Genomic DNA, 17,473 nt, shown 5'->3' on the forward strand with positions numbered 1-17,473 from the left:
TGTAGAACTGATTCTGGGGAGTAGTACTTACTGTAGCTGCAGTTGAGCTATGTCCCTCCAGTGTGACTGCAGTAAGTAATGCCAATACAATTTGCACTCTGGTGGCAGTTATACTGCCCATTCCTGCAGGTCCTCTTGGGCAAAAGACAAGTAGCAGCCACGTTCTGGGAGGAGTTATGCAGAAAGGTGTTTTGAGGTTTACAGTGCTGAGTAAGACTATTGACAGCACACATTGCATTGTTGCATTATACGGGACCTGCACTTATATGCTGAATTTCAAACTTTCGAAACCTAGTGAGTTGAGCCATAGCACCAGGGGGAAGCACTGGCCCCCATGATCCCAGCAGCAACAGGAGAGGAAAGGGTCCCAGAAGATCCAGCATCATTTCTTCTGTGTAGGAAGAGAGAAGAAAATGAGATAATGATCGTAGTAGAAGCCATAGAGCAAAATTATCATTCACATTTTAGATGTGTTTGTGCCTTTTAAGATTTCATAGTCCTTTTCTTGTTCTTTAAACTATCTTCTTTCTGACATGAGTCTTAAAATTCTAGGAAGGACCTGAAGCCCACAGAGGAGGAATGTGAGTTAAGGTGAACTTTTCTCTGGCTGGGAGACCCCATTCTTCTCTTTCTACTGTGCTTATGCAAACAGAACCTAGTCTTCCTTCCTTGCTCCTGGAATATTTCTCCTCCATGTATGTGAACTGGACCTTCTGATCATCGTCATAGCTCTACTCTTCCCAGTCCCCAGGCATCTCCTCTTACCAGGTCTCCTTGCTGGGGATCCTGCTCAGGACAGAGGCTGTGGTTAGTTCCAGGCTTAGATGCTTTTGTCTGCTGTTCCTCTGCCAGATATGCCAGCATGGCCTGCTTGCAGCAGGGAAGGGTTCTGAGCCCTAGGAAAGAGAAAAGGGAAACCCAGGGCTTGGAAGATGCCCTTCTTGTGGACAGTGTGGATGAGAGCCACATTCCCCAACTAACTGTTTAAAGCCAGTATCCAGTATCTGCAGAGGCAGATGCAGGAAGAGCAAGCCTACTTAAAGGAACAAAGGAGAAGTGATAACTTCCTCAAAGAAGTGTGATGAAATTTGAATTCCTGATATCAGTTGAGTGCTTCCATCCCTGAAGCTTTGTCATTTTGAGCTCTATGATTTCACTTTTTTTTTTAAGATTTTTATTTATTTGGAAGACAGACATCACGAGTAGGCAGAGAGGCAGGCAGATAAAGAGAGGGTGAAGAAGGCTCCCAGCTGAGCAGGGACCTGGAATCCAAGCCAAAGGCAGAGGCTTAACCCACTGAGCACCCAGGCATCCCCATGATTTCACTTCTTTAGGAGAAACAAACCACAAACACACAAGACTCACCCAATCCAGTTGCCAAATGCAAGTCCTGCTTGTCTCCTCTGCTTCTGACTGCCTGGCTATAAATCTGAGCTTCCCCAATTCCCTATTTGTTCCCATTACTTTGCAAGAGTGGCACACAGAACTCGAGGAAACACTCATGGTCTATCAGTTTCTTAAAGGATATGGTAAAGGAGACAGATGAACAGCCAGATAAAAAGATACCTAGTGTGGGGCACCTGGTGGCTCAGTGTAGGTTAAGCCTCTGCATTCGGCTCAGGTCATGATCTCAGGGTTCTGGGATCGAGTCCCGCATGGGGCTTTCTGCTCAGCAGGGAGCCTGCTTCCCCCTCTCTCTCTGTCTGCCTCTCTGCTTACTTGTGATCTCTCTCTCTCTCCCTCTGTCAAATAATTTAAAATTTTTTTTAATTTTTTTTAAAAAAGATACCTCGGGTAAGGCGGGAGGGTCGTAGTGAAGGAGCTTCTTTCTTCATGGAGTTGGGGTGCATCTCACCCTCCCAGTATAGATTGTGTAGGAAATATGTTAGGGTTTGAAGCCAACATCCAAGACAGAATTTTTGAGATATCTTCTGTGCAAAAAGGTGGTTTTATGAAAGCATGTGGACGTGACCCAAGGGCAGAAACAGCTGCACTAGGGTTGTGAAGGGTGGCTGATTCTATACTTTTAAGTTCAGGTGGTGTTAGGGATAAGCAAAGCCCTGAAGGAATTTGAAAGTAAGACTTTTAGGGCCTTGCAGGGCTAACTGCTATTAAGATGAGGTCATTTACTAGTGTCTGGTACAGCATGAGTCATGAGACCCTTCAGGTGTCTACTAAGTGGGCCATAAGTTTGGAGGATGATCACTGATATATAACCTGGATGGGGTACAGATAAAGGAAGTTTCCAAAGGGATTTATTTACATATATACTTTTTAAATATCTTATTTATTTATTTGACAAGCAGGGGGAGCCTCAGAGAGAAGGAGAAGCAGGCTCCCACTGAGCAGAGAGCCCATCAGGGGAATTCAATCCTAGGACCCTGGATTCATGACCTGAGCAGAAGGCAGACACTTCATCAACTAAGCCATCCAGCTGTCCTGGGATTTTTATATGTTAAAGGGCACATACAAGATGCAGGGGGTTGGGCTAATGTCAAGCTAAGGTTATCTTTATCCTTAGCAAAGTATTAACATTGAGGCAGCTGAGCTCTTTCAAGAAGGTCTCTCTGCCTGTCTCCAGTACTTGTCAATGGACTGCATGTTGTAAGGAAATTTAATTTTCTTCCTACATTTCCTTTGCCTTTGTTCTTCACATCAGGAAGAGTCATTCAAAGAGGTGGTGAGACCTTGGGCTAACAGACCGTCTTCAGCAAAAGAAAGGAAGAAGAGTGTGGGGAAAGGTAAGGTTTGTTAAGCAGAGTTAAATCTGTGCCTTATTGATTGGTAAGAGTTCCTTGAGACTTAGAGGCATGTTTATCTTGTTACTTGGCAAGGGAAATACCCTTAGGTATAGAGATTTTCTCTATGATGATAAATGTCCCTTATTTGTAAAAGCATGATTTATAGGCCTGTTTCAGAGCTTCTCCTTTGTCTTCTGTTTCTCAAAATAATCAGCTCAAAATCATCTGCATGCCAGGCTACAGTTTCATTGATTCTGCAAAACTGTGTTTATCTGATCCTGCTTTCCTTAGAGCACTTCCCCAAAGCCTGTGTGAAACCTGTTATCACTTCTGACTACTCATATACTTCTCAGTGGCCATTTATCATTATCATTATTATAAATCTTCTTGATCTGGTTTCAGAATGGAATCATATAGGAACTTGAATTTTGAAATGTTGTTCTGATCAATCAAGTTCCAAGACTGGGACTGCCCTTACAGGAGCTGCTCAGGTCAAAATGAGGGTATAGTGTTGTCTGTAAACAAAAGCTTGTTTATGATGAGGCATAAAGCTGGTCCTGTGTAATCTCCAAACTGGTTCTCAACTCTCCAAGCCCTGTGTCTACTAATGGGGTTAAGAGCAGCTGCCTCACAGACCTGTGAGAATCTAATGAGATATGTAAGTGAGAGCACTTCTCAGAATGCTGTAGGGACCCAGGACAGCCCACCCCAAAAAGGTGTCTCAGTGGAATATTAATCATTTTGAATTGAATCTACTTGGAAAACAGCCAGTGCAAGGACACTCAGACCCTCCTCTGTCCCCCCAAACCAGAAATTGAATCTCTCTTAAGAATGGTACCCTCCCTGTACTAAGAAATAAAAAGACATTCTTATCACCAGGGATAGGGATTTTACTTATTTTTTATTATTATTTTTTAAGTAAGCTCTAGGCCCAATGTGGGGCTTCAACTCATAACCCTGAAATCAAAAGTATCATGTTCCATTGAGTGAGGCAGCCAGGCACCCTACCAGTGATAGGGATTTTAGAGCCAAGAAAGCTATAAAAACAAACTTCCTTGCTTTTTACTAAACTACTACGTCAGCCCAGAATGTGCTTGGAATTCCTTACTAATTAGCACTCCCAAACATGTGTATTGTCTGTCCTGTCAATTCCTCACAAATCTATTGTCTCATTATTTAAAATGTCTAAAAACTGCCTGCCTCCATCATTTCCTTGGGATCTCTCTCAATTTCATTATTGGGCTTCTATGTGCACATTATGAGACTTTGCTTTTTTTTCTTCTATTAAATCTGTCTGGTGTCAACTTAGTCTTAAACTGGCTGAAAGAATCTTGAAGGGAAATTTTTTTTCGTCCTCTATCATGTGAAGTGCTATATCATATACAGAAGACAGAGGAGGCACATTCACATCTGGGCCACCGTGTACCTACCCCAAAGGTCCTACCCAGGTTATTAGACCAGGATTCAAGCTGCTTCAATGTATTATGCTTGGGAAGATTGGGGAAGAAGTGGGAATAAGGGTAGACAAATTGAAGGGAGACACTATTTCACTGGGATTAATACTGAGTTGAATTCAGGTTTGCTTCTTATAAAATTGGATCACTTTCCAACCTTAACTCTGATGAGGGAGCAGGAGGCTGGCTTAAGACAAAGCAAAAGCTGGTACCTTGCACCCCCTCTCCATCCACTCCCCTCAGTAATATGTGTAGCATTCCTTAGACACCCCTGACCTTATCAATAGCACAAATTTCCAGAGGCAAATAACTCCGTTCCTCAAGCCCTAATGTCACCTAATGTTTAACTTAAGGAGGCTGAGGTAGAAGGGAATGTAAATATAGTTAAATCTCTTCTAAACCTAAACCTCACTAACAAAGACAATTGATTATGACATCCCACCAAGAACCTCCCAACTATCTTGATGTTAATGGCTGGCCTAAAGACAACATTGATCAAGCCACAAGGGCAAGGCCACCGGTAGGCCTCCAATATCAGGGTACCTTGTGGGCCCTCTTTAGCATATGAAATCTCTGTTGAAACCTCCCTTCCCCTCACCTTCCCAACCACAAGGTACATAACCTGCCATCTCTCAAAACCCAGGGCAGCAGCTCTTCCTGCCCATGGGTCCTGTCCCCATGCTTTAATAAACCACCATTTTGCACCAAAGATGTCTCAAGAATTCTTTCTTGGTCATCGGCTCTGGACCTCCACCCACCGAACCTCACATAGGTTCTAGAACTTCATCATATGGCGCCCAATGTGGGATTTTGAGTCTTTACATTTGGACTCTGAACTTTGGTGCAAAATTGGTAAGTACTTTCTCTCCTTTTCCTTTACTCTCATTTCAGGGCTTTTTAAGGAGTATGGTCTTATTGGAGTACTTTCATGTCAATTTCTCAGGCTTTAATCCTCTAGCCTGTGGCTACTCTACAGGGAGGAGAGCATCTGCCTTTTGGCTGTAAGTTAGTACCCTGACTAGAATGGCAATAAGACCCAGAAACTTGATACCCTCTCTTTATTCCTGTTCTTATATAAAGTTGTCTCTCTTGGGCACAGGACAGCCACCTAAGTCACCAGGACGGCTGCCAATCTTAAGACTCCCGTGTGAGGTTTCCTCTTGATTGATCTAATGTGATCCCCTCCTCATTCCTGGTCTATCCACTTCTGGCCACGGGACCTCCACTGGGAGTCAGCCAAAACCAGTACCCGAATGAATTAAAATGCAACTGGGGACCGTTTCCTAGGGAAGTTGGCTGTAAGGACCACATGTGTTGGAATGTTGTGTAGACCATGATGGATTTCAGTCTTTACTGTTTCTTGTCAGTGTCTTCTACAAGCTGCATAAAGCTATGAAATTGGGTAATTTCCCCTTGCCAAACTTTTCTAGTATTTCCATGGGTTAAAATGGCAAAACAGTATGCAGTCTTCAGGACAGACGATGGCATGGCATTGCACAGCATTTTGGTCCATTCACCAGGCACCCATCAGCAGCCTAGGATGCGATGGGGAAGAGGAGGGACGCTGGCAACCCCTCCAGGGACTTTTACAGCAGGAATGCCTTCCTGGGGAAGGCAATATCTTGAGAGACGCCTCTGGTCGCTTTTGACACACGGGAACCTCTGACATATCCTGCGTGGGATGCCACCCAGGAGTCGGGGGGGATTTGGTAATGGACTGTCTTTACTTTTCTGGGAGCATGGCCTCAGTAGGCTTCTGTAGTTTCCAAGGACTCTACCTTGGGGTGCCTTTTAACCCACTGGAAATAATTTGGATTGCAAAACTTAGGAAAGGACTGAGCTCCTGTAACAATTCATGGCCTCAGTGGGATCTATCAGTTAGATCTCCTTTGCAGGAAACAGGGCAAATGGACCTAGGACCTTCACTGATCATACCTAGGCCTTCATTGCTCTACACCAGGACCCCAGACGAAGGGGTTTTTGCAGAATGTGTTTGCCCAAATGAGTCAGCTAGTAAACTTTCTCCTGACATATTGGATGATAATTACGTAAATAAAGCTTCTAGTAAACCCAGGTTGCTGGGCCATCCCTAGCAAAGGGGACTCTGACTTTATTTCTCTCTGTTTCTCCTAATAGCGGTGGGGCTTCTCCCTTACTCACTTCCCATGTTAATGGCTATAACTGGAGCCAACTGGGGTTAGTCTAACTTGAGACAGAGACTGTAAGGAATATTCCCAAGCAGCTGCCAAATCTCTCTTTGTTTCGGGGCAGTTTCGCTGTGTTCTCTGGCCCGACTTGGACTGCTTAACGCCTCCCCCCTTGCTGGTGGGAAAGCATGGCATCTGCTCCTCTGTTGGGGCTTATGAGGTCTAAAACCAGGAATCATTTCTATGCCTCCTGGCAGCACTTTGTTTCTTCTATCTCCCCCTTTACCTTTTTCTGCACCAATGTGCCTGTGGCCTGCATGACTAGCCTCTGGATCATGCACCATGGCTCCTTCTCTCTTCACTGTCAAGGAGCAAGAAGAGCACCCCCTGGACCTAACACCCCCCACTCCGGACCTTCCCACCCGTGTCTCAGGTAAACATTCAAAGTGGAGTGGACCCAGGTGGAACGTAAATCAGTATCAGAACTAAGTTAAGTTTGTTGGTTTAATTAAAATAGACCTGTCTTTTAAGTTATCAACAGTAAATGTGAAACTTTGAAGCTTACTGCAGGTCAAATAAGCTTGTGCTATTTGTTAAAATTTGTTAGCAAAGAAATGACTAATGGTTAATTGTCTGTCTCAAAGTTTTAATGGGTAATTGCTGAAGTAACTTTCAAAGTCTTTGGTAACCTGGAAATTTAAAGTTTTGCTTGGATAACAAATGGAATTAAATTATGACATCTAGGTCTTAACCAAACGGGATAAAATGCTAAGTTGTTAATTACTGGATGTAGGTATGTGCTTTTGACTTCTTACTGCAAAGAAACTAAGAGTATTTAAATCGGTTGGTAAACATGTTTTGTGCTTAACTGATTCATACATTTTCCATCTGAAGAATTCTGTTGTAAGTTCACAATTGGTTAATACTTAGTCTTCACTAGAGATTAAGGTATTTCTAAGAATACAAAGTTCTGCTTGGTATAACTAAGACTGATGGAAATAAGGGAAACAACCCTGGAAAAGTAGATGATATGTAAGAAAGATATAAAGAATGGGAATACATTTTCTTGAGGGTAAGACAAGGTCATTTTGTCCTAAATGAAATGGTTGTTTGAAGGAAATGGCTTGGGACAAAACCTGAATGCAAAGCAAAGTTGTAGAAGGTGTGAAGGGAAATCTTCAGAAAAGGAATTTCAGCTATGGTCAAGATAGACTAAATGAATGGGTTTTAAAGGTACATTGGTATAAGACTGAAATTGTCTCTGTTCAAAAGGACAAAGTTTTCTTAGATTAATTGATCTGCTGTTAAGAGAATGTAAATGGTTTTCTCTTTGCCTGCTCAGAAAACCCAGTTTCTATGTTTTATCAGGTGTTTAACATCCCTAATTATATTTAGGCATGTGCTTCAAAACTTTATAAGATTTTAGCAAATGTTAACAAGATTTAAGTTGTAAATCTCTTTAACTTGGGCTTTTCCTTGATACGTGAAGTTGCTCATGAAGTACTACTGAACCAATGATAAACCTTGGGTTACATTTGGGAAAATGCTATACTTATTCTAGAGATTCTATGCACTTCCTAAAGTTTTAATGTTTTGAGAGATCATCGCTTGATATTGTAATTATGGCAATGTTATGTGTCACAAAAATAACCTGATTTCCTTGCCAGCTAAAGTGGAAACTCTCATCTCATCAGCTCTAACTATGTCCATTTTGAGTTTTTGTCATTTATAATTATTTTAATTCTCTTGTAAAATGAGTCTTATCTTCAAGGAGATTCATATAAAGGACTTTCAGGACAAATACAGATATTTGATATACTTGAAAATCCTAAAACTGAAATGGGTAAGAATTTCCAAAACTAACTAAAGCTGCATTCACCCGATTTAGTAACATGGGACTAAATGAACTAAAAGATTATAGTGTTCTATCACTTAATATTTTGTCTTACTTTAAACATTGCTGGTTCTCTCTAATGTTTGCTCTTCCAGACTAGGGATACTTTTTCTTAAGTTATATGTAACTTACAGAGATGTAAAAGTATTGATTTGTAAACAAATCAAGGCATTCAACTTTTCTCTCTATCTGAACCCTCTGAAGCCAAAAGGTCTCAGTAAGTATTCTTTCTTCCATGGCAATCAGTCATTTGCATAAGTTCAATAAGAATCTGCTCTCCTTGTAACAGGACAGCATTGGAAACTGGTTATTTCACCAAGGCTTTGCTTGGAATGTCATATTTGAGAAAGACATGCATAGACTCAGATATGACCAGACAGCTTTAAGGGATTAAGGTTGACTTTATGAAACCTGGAGCCATAAAGCCCCTTGGGACTGTTGGCCTGATACCTTGCTTACAGAGTTCCCAGCAGCTTCACCAGGTAAGTAAAGAATGTCACTCCTTGGTAGGTGCAAAGTCTCAGGAAGAGGCATTTGCCGAAATTGACAGATATTGCAGGCATGCCTGATGGCAAGTACATGGGTTGGCTTCTGGCCCGGAGAAGCTACTAAAAGCTCAACCTAGAGATTCCTTATAAGAAGTTCCAGCAAAGCAGATTCTAAAAGATCTATATGATCACACTCAACTGTTCTTGCTGAGCTTATGTAACTAATAGGCCAAGTTTGTTAAAACTGGACTTATTTCTCAAGTGAATTCATCCTGATTTGGCTATCTCTGGAATTGAGGGTTATTTTAGAGAGAAAAATTATGTTTTAGTAACACACCTTTATGCATGTTATTCTAGATTTGATTGTCTTTAAATGTTTGTTTACCTAAGCTAAACAATTTGAGGTAAACTTCAGAAAAGTTACACAATAGCTCATTTAGATGATCTTCTTGCTTTTTTTATTTTGTGGGGATAATAACAAGACCTCACGGCACATGAGTTGTTGTTTAACTGTTGTTTAACAGTTGTTTAACTGGAAAATGGGATTGATTCCCCTACAATTGTATAACTTAACTATCACCTTGTGTGTGGCTGGGATAATGAAATTGCCTAAAAGCCAGCATACCACTCTCCATAGGATTAACCATGGACTTGTGGAGATAATGGATGACTCCACTTTCTTTATGATAGGATTGGATGATGCATGGGGGACTCCCCTTATCTCTTGACAAGTTTTCTCCCACTTGCCAGTGATCCTCTGTATTCAGGATATTGTTAAGGCTGGACCACTCGAAGGGCTTCTTAATGGTTTCATCCCTTAGTAATATTTATCCTAGAGGCCACCTCTGTTGAGGTACAGTTGCAAATAGATGCTTTAGCTAAACATAGAACAGCCCTCCTCATAAAAAGAGCCTCAAAGCTCACTATGGGACAGTCCCTGACTGTAATGACTTCACATTAGGTCCATATTTGTTTTAGAAGCCAAAGGCCACCAATGGATGATGGAGGCCAACTTATTAAATACTGTGCTATACTTACAGATATGCCAGAAATAATACTTAAAACTTGTCAAACTTTAAACCTAGTTACCCATATGCCTGAACCTGACCACTGTACTTCTTTCTCGATAGAGCAAAACTGTTCAGAGGTTACTGATCTTGCTTACTCTAGTTGGCCAGATTTAAGATGCTCCTCTTAAAAATATAAATGACAGTTGGTTTACTGATGACAGTAGCTTTCATAGAAAGAATAAGAAAAGCTAGATATGCCATAGTGCTCACTAGCACTTTGCAATTGCCAAAGCCTAAAAATAAACATTAACACTGGCTCCAAATATGCCTTCCTGGTACTACATGCCCATGGTGCTATTTGGAAGGAAAGGGGAGCCATAACTCCCCAATCAAATATGGGCCTAAGTTACAAAACCCTCCTTCTCGCTATACTGAGGATGGCATATATCAAATCTGGGATACATATTTGTGGTTCATACCCACACCCATTGGACAGCTCAGTCAAAAGGTAGTTTTCTGCTGGGAACAAAAAAATCATACGTATGATACTTGGGCAAATAACACACGATATCTAGGATGGCTATCATTAGAAATGTGTTCCCAAGTAATAGTATTCCAGGCTACTGACTGGTTTGCTACTGACTGGGCAAGGCGACCTGGCATTAGATGGTTAGCTCCAAATGGAATCCACTGGATATGTGGAACTAACCCTGTTTCCTCCTGGGTGGATAGGTCACTGTACTTTAGGATTTGCCTGGATTCATGGGCACTTTACTAAAACTATCACCACTCCAACTAATCTCCCTACTTAATACCAAAGTCTCACAAATACACAAGGCAGTCCAGAAAATAGGATGGCCTTAGATGTCCTGACAGCAGCACAGGGTGGCACATGCGCAATTATCAAACAGAATGTTGTATGTACATCCCAGACCATCACAAAAATGTCACACTAATAAAAGATACAAATGCCCAGACTAAGGCTCTACAAGATCCTTTTCTCTCAATCTCTCTCTCTGTGAATGGTTAAGTTCCTGGTTTGAAGGACGACTATGGCCAACAATTAAAAATCTCCTTTTGGGGCTTCTCATTCTTATCGCCTAGACTCCATTGCTGCAATGACTTCACGACAACAGATGATCCTGACCACGCACAGAGACATTTCTTCACTGTCAGCGCTGTGAATTCAGCTGCCTCCACCTTTTGTAACTCCCTTATATGTTCCTCCACTGATCAATATTGACCCGAGTAGATAAGGACAGCTCTACACCCCTATTCAGCAGGAAGAAGTTACAGAAGATGAGACCTTCTGCCTTCAACTATCTTAAAGATTTAAGGGTCAAAATTGTTCAGGGGGGAATGATGAGGGAGCAGGAGGCTGGCTGAAGACAAAGAAAAGCTGGTACCTTGCACCCCCTCTCCATCCGATCCCCCTCAGTAATATGTGTAGCATTCCTCAGACACCCCTGACCTTATCAATAGCACAAATTTCCAGAGGCAAATAACTCCGTTCCTCAAGCCCTAATGCCACCCTCCCCACCATAAACAAAACTGAAGGAGGCTGAGGTAGAAGGGAATGTAAATATAGTTAAATCTCTTCTAAACCTAAACCTCACTAACAAAGACGATTGATTATGACATCCCACCAAGAACCTCCCAACTATCTTGATGTTAATGGCTGGCCTAAAAACAACATTGATCCAGCCACAAGGGCAAGGCCACCCAGTAGGCCTCCGATATCAGGGCACCTTGCAGGCCCTCTTTAGCATATGAAAGCTCTGTTGAAACCTCCCTTCCCCTCATCTTCCCCAACCACAAGGTACATAACCTGCCATCCCTCACAACCCAGGGCAGCAGCTCTTCCTGCCCATGGGTCCTGTCCCCGTGCTTTAATAAACCACCATTTTGCACCAAAGATGTCTCAAGAATTCTTTCTTGGTCATCGGCTCCAGACCTCCGCCCACCGCACCTCACCTAGGTTCTAGAACTTCATCAACTCTACCATCTAGAAGTTCAGTGAGACACTTCACAGTGTTTCTGGGCCTTTTCCTCCTCATGCATGTTTATCATCAGCCCTAACTCAACTCACCCTATTCAGGTCCAACACTCAGGTGTCACTGGTTGAGGAAATCAATATGTGGGTCTGAAGATCAGAGAGCAAGGAAGTCTGCAGTTGTGAAGAAAGGAATAGCAGTGAGAGGTGCTCACTCCAACTGATTAGTAGTCTGTCATGGGTGGGGGACAGCCTTCCTAGGTGAACCTGTTCTGTGTCTTCTCATCCATCTAGAACACTTAAGTTCCCTCTGAGAATAGCCTGGAGCAAAGGTGTTCAATATCAAAGCCTTCCTTCTGGGTACAGAGGAATGACAAGACTCTGGGGAGGGGTAACTCTGGAGAAGGGTAATCTGAACTTACCAGGAAACAATCAGAGATCTAGTTCCTAAAGTCACTTCCCTAAAATCTTCTGGGGGAAAGTCCCCAGATGACTAGGGGTTTGTGTCAAGAAATAGCAAACAACAAAAACAAAACAAACACCTCTGGTGTTGTAAACTGTGGAATCTTCATTGAAAGGGGAGAATATGTAGTCAAAGACATAATTTGTGGTTGAAGTGGGATCCTTGAGTGTGTTTCCTATCAGTGCACTTAAGCCAGCGTGGTTGAGTTTCTCACAGGGCCACCTTACTTTCATATAGTCATGAAGGGTAGCAGAGTTTGCTACTCCAAATGTTATCTCTTGGGCATAAGGATGATTTTGAGCTGGTGATTTTTACGGAACTCCAAAATAGGAGAAGCTCTGAAACCAGAGTGGAAGTAAGTCTTTTTAAAGGAACATTTGTATTAATAAAGGAAATTTCCATTTGTACGTTTATCTCCCACTTAGTAAGAGAAAGAGGAGCATGACTCTACAAATCATAAGAAATGCTTATCAATGAAAAGAAAGAAAGAAAGAAAGAGAGAGAGAAAGAGAAAGAAAGAAAAAAAAGGAAAGAAAGAAAGAAACAAAAGAAGAAAGAGGAATAAACCAAAGGAAGGGAGTAAGGAAGAAGAAAGAAAGGGGGAAAAAAACCTCTTATCAATGGAGAAGCCTTAGAGTTAAATATACCTAACAAATATTACCACTGTGGCTGGGTTTTTCCTGGTAACCTCCATAATTGTCCACCCCACCCTCTTTCCAACATCTTCCTTTTGTCCTCAGCTTAAGATTGCATTAAAGGTGATGCCTTGAGCCATTTGGGGACATTTAGTCAGTTTTTCTGGATATCTGTAACATACATACGTACAGGACATACAGGAGAGGTATGCTCTTTCTTTTTCTTTTCCCAATCTCTTTTTATTACAGTGGTAATAAAAGAACCTGTTAGGTGTCTGCCAAAAATTGTAAGGAGACATACTTAAGCACACAGAGCAGGACACAAGACAAACCACAGCACAAAGGACATAACAGAAGGATGTAGTAAGGTAACGAACCAAACTTGAAGTCAGTCTGTGGGTGCAAAGTTGAGATAAGGCCTTGGTTAGGTGTGGGTCAACTCTGGGTGGTCACTGCTTCCTATGATCCAGCAGGGAAAGATCTTGGTTCTGTTTGGAGATCTATGGGGCAGAGCCTTCAGGGGCAGTTGCTTTTTTAAGTGGTCAGATATCCAGGGCTCAGGTCTGAGGAGTCTGACGTTGTGCTGCCAAATCCTCCCCTTTCTAAAGGGATTGAATCTGTCTCTGGCCCCCGAAGACCTATTCTGGTTCTGCTCCTCATTAGTTCTAAGATGTCAGCAACACTGGTCCCAGGGAATATCTTCTAGCTGCAATACCTTTAACTTCTTTTAATAGCTTGACCCAGGCTGCTTCTTGACACAGGGTCCCACTTGACACGAGAGACTCCATTTTGCTCTCTACATGTTACCCCATGATTCCTCCTGGGAAATTCTGTAAGGGTCATGCACAAATCAAATATATCTTTTTTTTTTCCTAGTATCTTAACAACTTTAAACGTTTTGTTTGTTTGATTTATCTTTATTTTTTATTTTTTAATAAACATATAATGTATTTTTATCCCCAGGGGTACAGGTCTGTGAATTGCCAGATTTACACACTTCACAGCACTCACCATAGAATCAAATATATCTTTTTTTAATTAAATTTATTTATTTTCAGCATAACAGTATTCATTATTTTTTCCCCACACCCAGTGCTCCATGCAATCAGTGCCCTCTATAATACCCCCACCACCTGGTACCCCAACCTCCCACCCCACCGCCACTTCAAACCCCTCAGACTGTTTTTCAGAGTCCATAGTCATCTTAAAGCAAATAGCAGTTCTAGCTTGCTAACATAGCAAAGGACATATTTAGGTAATTCAATCAAGTGTTCAATAGAAATCAAACACAATCGATAAAATTCAAATCTTAGATAAAAATCACATCACATTAAACAGGAGGGGTACATTAAACTGAATCAAGCAAACTTAATGAATATTTAAGTCAAAGGACTCCAACTCAAAGTCACATCTAATAAGAAGTAAATTAAGTCAAAAAGAAAGAAGACAAGTTAATAGGGTATCTAACATCTTACAAAGACTACCTTTTTTTAATCTGTCTCTTTGACTTAGCAAAGAGTAAGCTATACCCAAAGCCTGTTGAAAACTTCATTGAATTTCTATCAATCTTAATTCTCCTTCTAAGGATCCATTAAATCCCTCTCTATATGCAGTGGCTGTAGGGTTATAAACTAGATGGTAAATCCATTGTAAATCCCATAGATCACAGAGCTTTTTAACTGAGGCGGGTGTAAAACGAGTTCCCTGAAAACTTTCTACTATTCCTGGTGCTCCAAAGTAAGCTGCCCATGACTCTGAGCTCCTGTTGTTGCATGAGCTGAAGGGCTAGAGGCAGCCATAGCTATCCCTAATCCTGTGTACATGTCTATCATGTTAGTGGCATACTTCTGTTGATAGCTGTGATTTAGTGGTCCTACAAAAGTTTATTTGTATAGTGAAATTAGATGTGGTGGACTTGTATGTGTCTGTTAGTGCAGTGTACCTACATTTATTCATCATCTGTTTACATGGGAGGCATCTTTGGAATGCTTTTTTAATTTCCTGCCAGCTGACCTTAAGGTTTCTTTCAGAGAACCATTTATCCAAGGCATGTGTTCCTGTATGCCCTTTCTATGTATTTCCATAATTATATGTGAAGTTATTTGTCTTTCTGTCATTTCCTTATTTCTGTGTTATTGGTTTCCCTGCCTTTTCAATGTCAATTGAAAAGGGTCACTTGAGGTTCCTCCCATTTTCCATCCCTCTCTGTTTAATATTATCAGTGGCAAAGTGTGCCTCCATTCTTCTTACCCATCTTTACTTTAAATTTCGATCTTTCCTTTGTTTCTATTGCCTAAATGTTTCTTGTCAATGCATCAACCTCATTATTATATTTTGAGACGTCTGTTTTGTCTTTTATGTGCTAACATGTATGTAACATATGTTTAATTCTTTCTGAGGTTATATCTAACTCTTCCCGTTATTCTCTTGACCATAGTCTTTGCCATTTATTTCAAAATGGCAGAAAATTTTTTTTCTGAAGGAAAAGACAATTTATTTATATTTGATGGGACTACAGATGGAGAGAGAGAGAATCTCAAGCAGACTCCTGGCTAAGAAAAGAGCTCCACACAGGTCTTAATTCCACAACCCTGACATCACGGCCTGCATCGATACCAAGAGTCTGAAGCTTCACCAACCAAGCCACCTAAGTGCTCCTAAAATCTTTTCTTTTCCATTTTCCTGACCATAGGGCTATTTCGTTTGCCCATGAGTCAGTAAAAATATATATGGTGCTTGACTCTCCTCTATTGCTTTTCTTACAGCCAATAGTACTGCTATTAATTCTGCAAGTTGTACCCATTGAGTCTTACCTTCTTCTCTGAGGAGCAGCTCGTCCTGAAGTCTCAGTGCTGCAGCTGTCCGTTCTATTTCTCCAGAGACTGTGGAGGCTGATATGTCCATAAACCAGGAATTTGGTAGACCTTTAGAGCAGGATGGGCCCCATTTCCCTAGGTTTTGAGTATGGATTTGCCCTTCCCTCAGAGTTAATTCTCACAGGTCTGCTTCAATCTTATGTATCTTTTCGGTGAAGAGTTCTGGTTGTTCCTGGAAAGAGGTGTCCCTTCCTGGGATATACCATTTCCAAGTTTGCGATTTCAAATCAATTTGGATACCTGGTAATTCTTCCAGGATTAGTTTCATCCAATGAAAGCAACAGTAATATCTTGTTTTCCCACCAGGGACTCTGTACTTCGTAACCTTCCTAGAGTTATCATATATATTTTTCAAATATTGAATATTTATGGGTGGAATATTTATGTTCTGACAATGGGAACTCTGTAGTCCAAAATTCTATGAGTAGAATATTAGGCTTATGTTCTTTCTTTGTTCATGAGACTGTGGACTATATTCTGTACTCATTGATAATTCTGTTTGGAATGATTTTCCCGGTGCTGGATAGTATATTGTTTGAAATGTCTTAATGAAATCCTATAATGTATTTAAAACTTGTTGTTCTGTGCATTCAAAATCTGTGCTTTTCTAGTTGTTTTGCATGTGGGATTTAAAATTACACTGATGCATGCTATGGGTATCTCTAAGATACAAAAAGGCCTATAAGTCTCTTGGCCTCTGTTTTATCTTTAGGTGATCCCATTACTTGTATTTTTACCTATTCCTTGCTGCTAACTTCCTCCCTTCAGAAGACCATTGAATTCCTAGAAAATTGCAATGAGTGTCTGGGTCTTGTGTTTTTTTTTCATCATTAATAGCCAGTCCCTGTTCCCTTAAATGCTTTATTAACTTTTCCTTTTCTTATATAAATCGCTCCTTATCATTATTAGTCATTATTAAGCCATCAGTATAGGATATTACTAGAGATTTCTATAATGATTGAGCTCCATATGAGGAGTCACCAGTCTACATCAGGTATATGTTTTTGACAAAGATGTGTTCTAATCTTCAGAAGCTCAGCTTGAGTGTATTCTCTACCTTCTGCTACTTCCAAAGATTTTCCTTGTCCATTACTATAAGCTAATGCTTTCTTCCTTGTAATTGGAGGTCTGTTGTGATAATCCACTCCCGCAGGGTCTCCTAGTCTCCTGGATCCTCAGGATGGCGATCCCAGGGTCTTAAGAGATTAGCATCATCTTTTAAACTTAAATGATTCATTGATTTGGCCTTATTACTTCATTAGCTAAACAAAGCTTTATTAGCTTCATTACTTCGCCTCTTTGCCTGTCCTGGTCTAGATGTAAAATGGATTCATCAGTAAGATGAAAACCTCTGCGAGGGGCCCTCAGGACACTAAGGGATTTACATTTCTAGGATCCTTCAGATCCATGATTATATTTCCCAGGGTCCTGGTTGTGAGTTTTTTCCTAACTTCTAACTCCATAGGGGTACCATGGGTCTTCTATACAAAGTGCAGCATCAGGCCTGTTGGCCTTTTACACCAAACTTTTTAGGCATTTACCTAGGGCCCACATCTTTTCCTTTTTTGTAACCTAGCAGCTGCTATATACAATTTCTTAACTATGTACAGCTCTATTTCCACTTATCTCTGGGATATTTGTACATATTTTTCCACAACTTTTGTTCACATCTTTCTTCCAAGTTGTAGATTAATTTGGCCAGTAGTGACTAGTATCATTGCAATGTCCCCAATGCTTTAAGTTTTCTAGCCTTCCAAGAGCCTTTCTGAGGC

The 17,473-nt window shown here is 41.1% G+C and overlaps 1 protein-coding gene across 8 annotated transcripts in view; it reads right to left on the bottom strand.

The window, feature by feature from the left end:
• Nucleotides 1-230: 230 nt before the first annotated feature.
• The window catches only part of EDDM3B (epididymal protein 3B), a 61,070-nt gene continuing 43,827 nt past the window's right edge, over nucleotides 231-17,473 (bottom strand). For 4 of the 8 annotated variants that reach the window (XR_009355474.1, XR_009355476.1, XR_009355473.1 and 1 more), the window contains one exon: nucleotides 766-896. Coding sequence is in view for 1 of the 8 variants with exons in the window: in XM_059181018.1 (XP_059037001.1) it covers nucleotides 383-391; nucleotides 766-896; nucleotides 15,639-15,729 (231 nt within the window). In the remaining 7 variants the exon portion in view is untranslated. Of the gene's footprint in view, nucleotides 392-765; nucleotides 897-15,638; nucleotides 16,763-17,473 lie in introns of those variants that run through there. The other 4 variants (XR_009355478.1, XR_009355477.1, XR_009355479.1 and 1 more) reach the window with 2 other exon arrangements.

This window comes from Mustela lutreola, chromosome 7, assembly GCF_030435805.1.
Source record: "Mustela lutreola isolate mMusLut2 chromosome 7, mMusLut2.pri, whole genome shotgun sequence".
NCBI classification, from domain to species: domain Eukaryota; kingdom Metazoa; phylum Chordata; class Mammalia; order Carnivora; family Mustelidae; genus Mustela; species Mustela lutreola.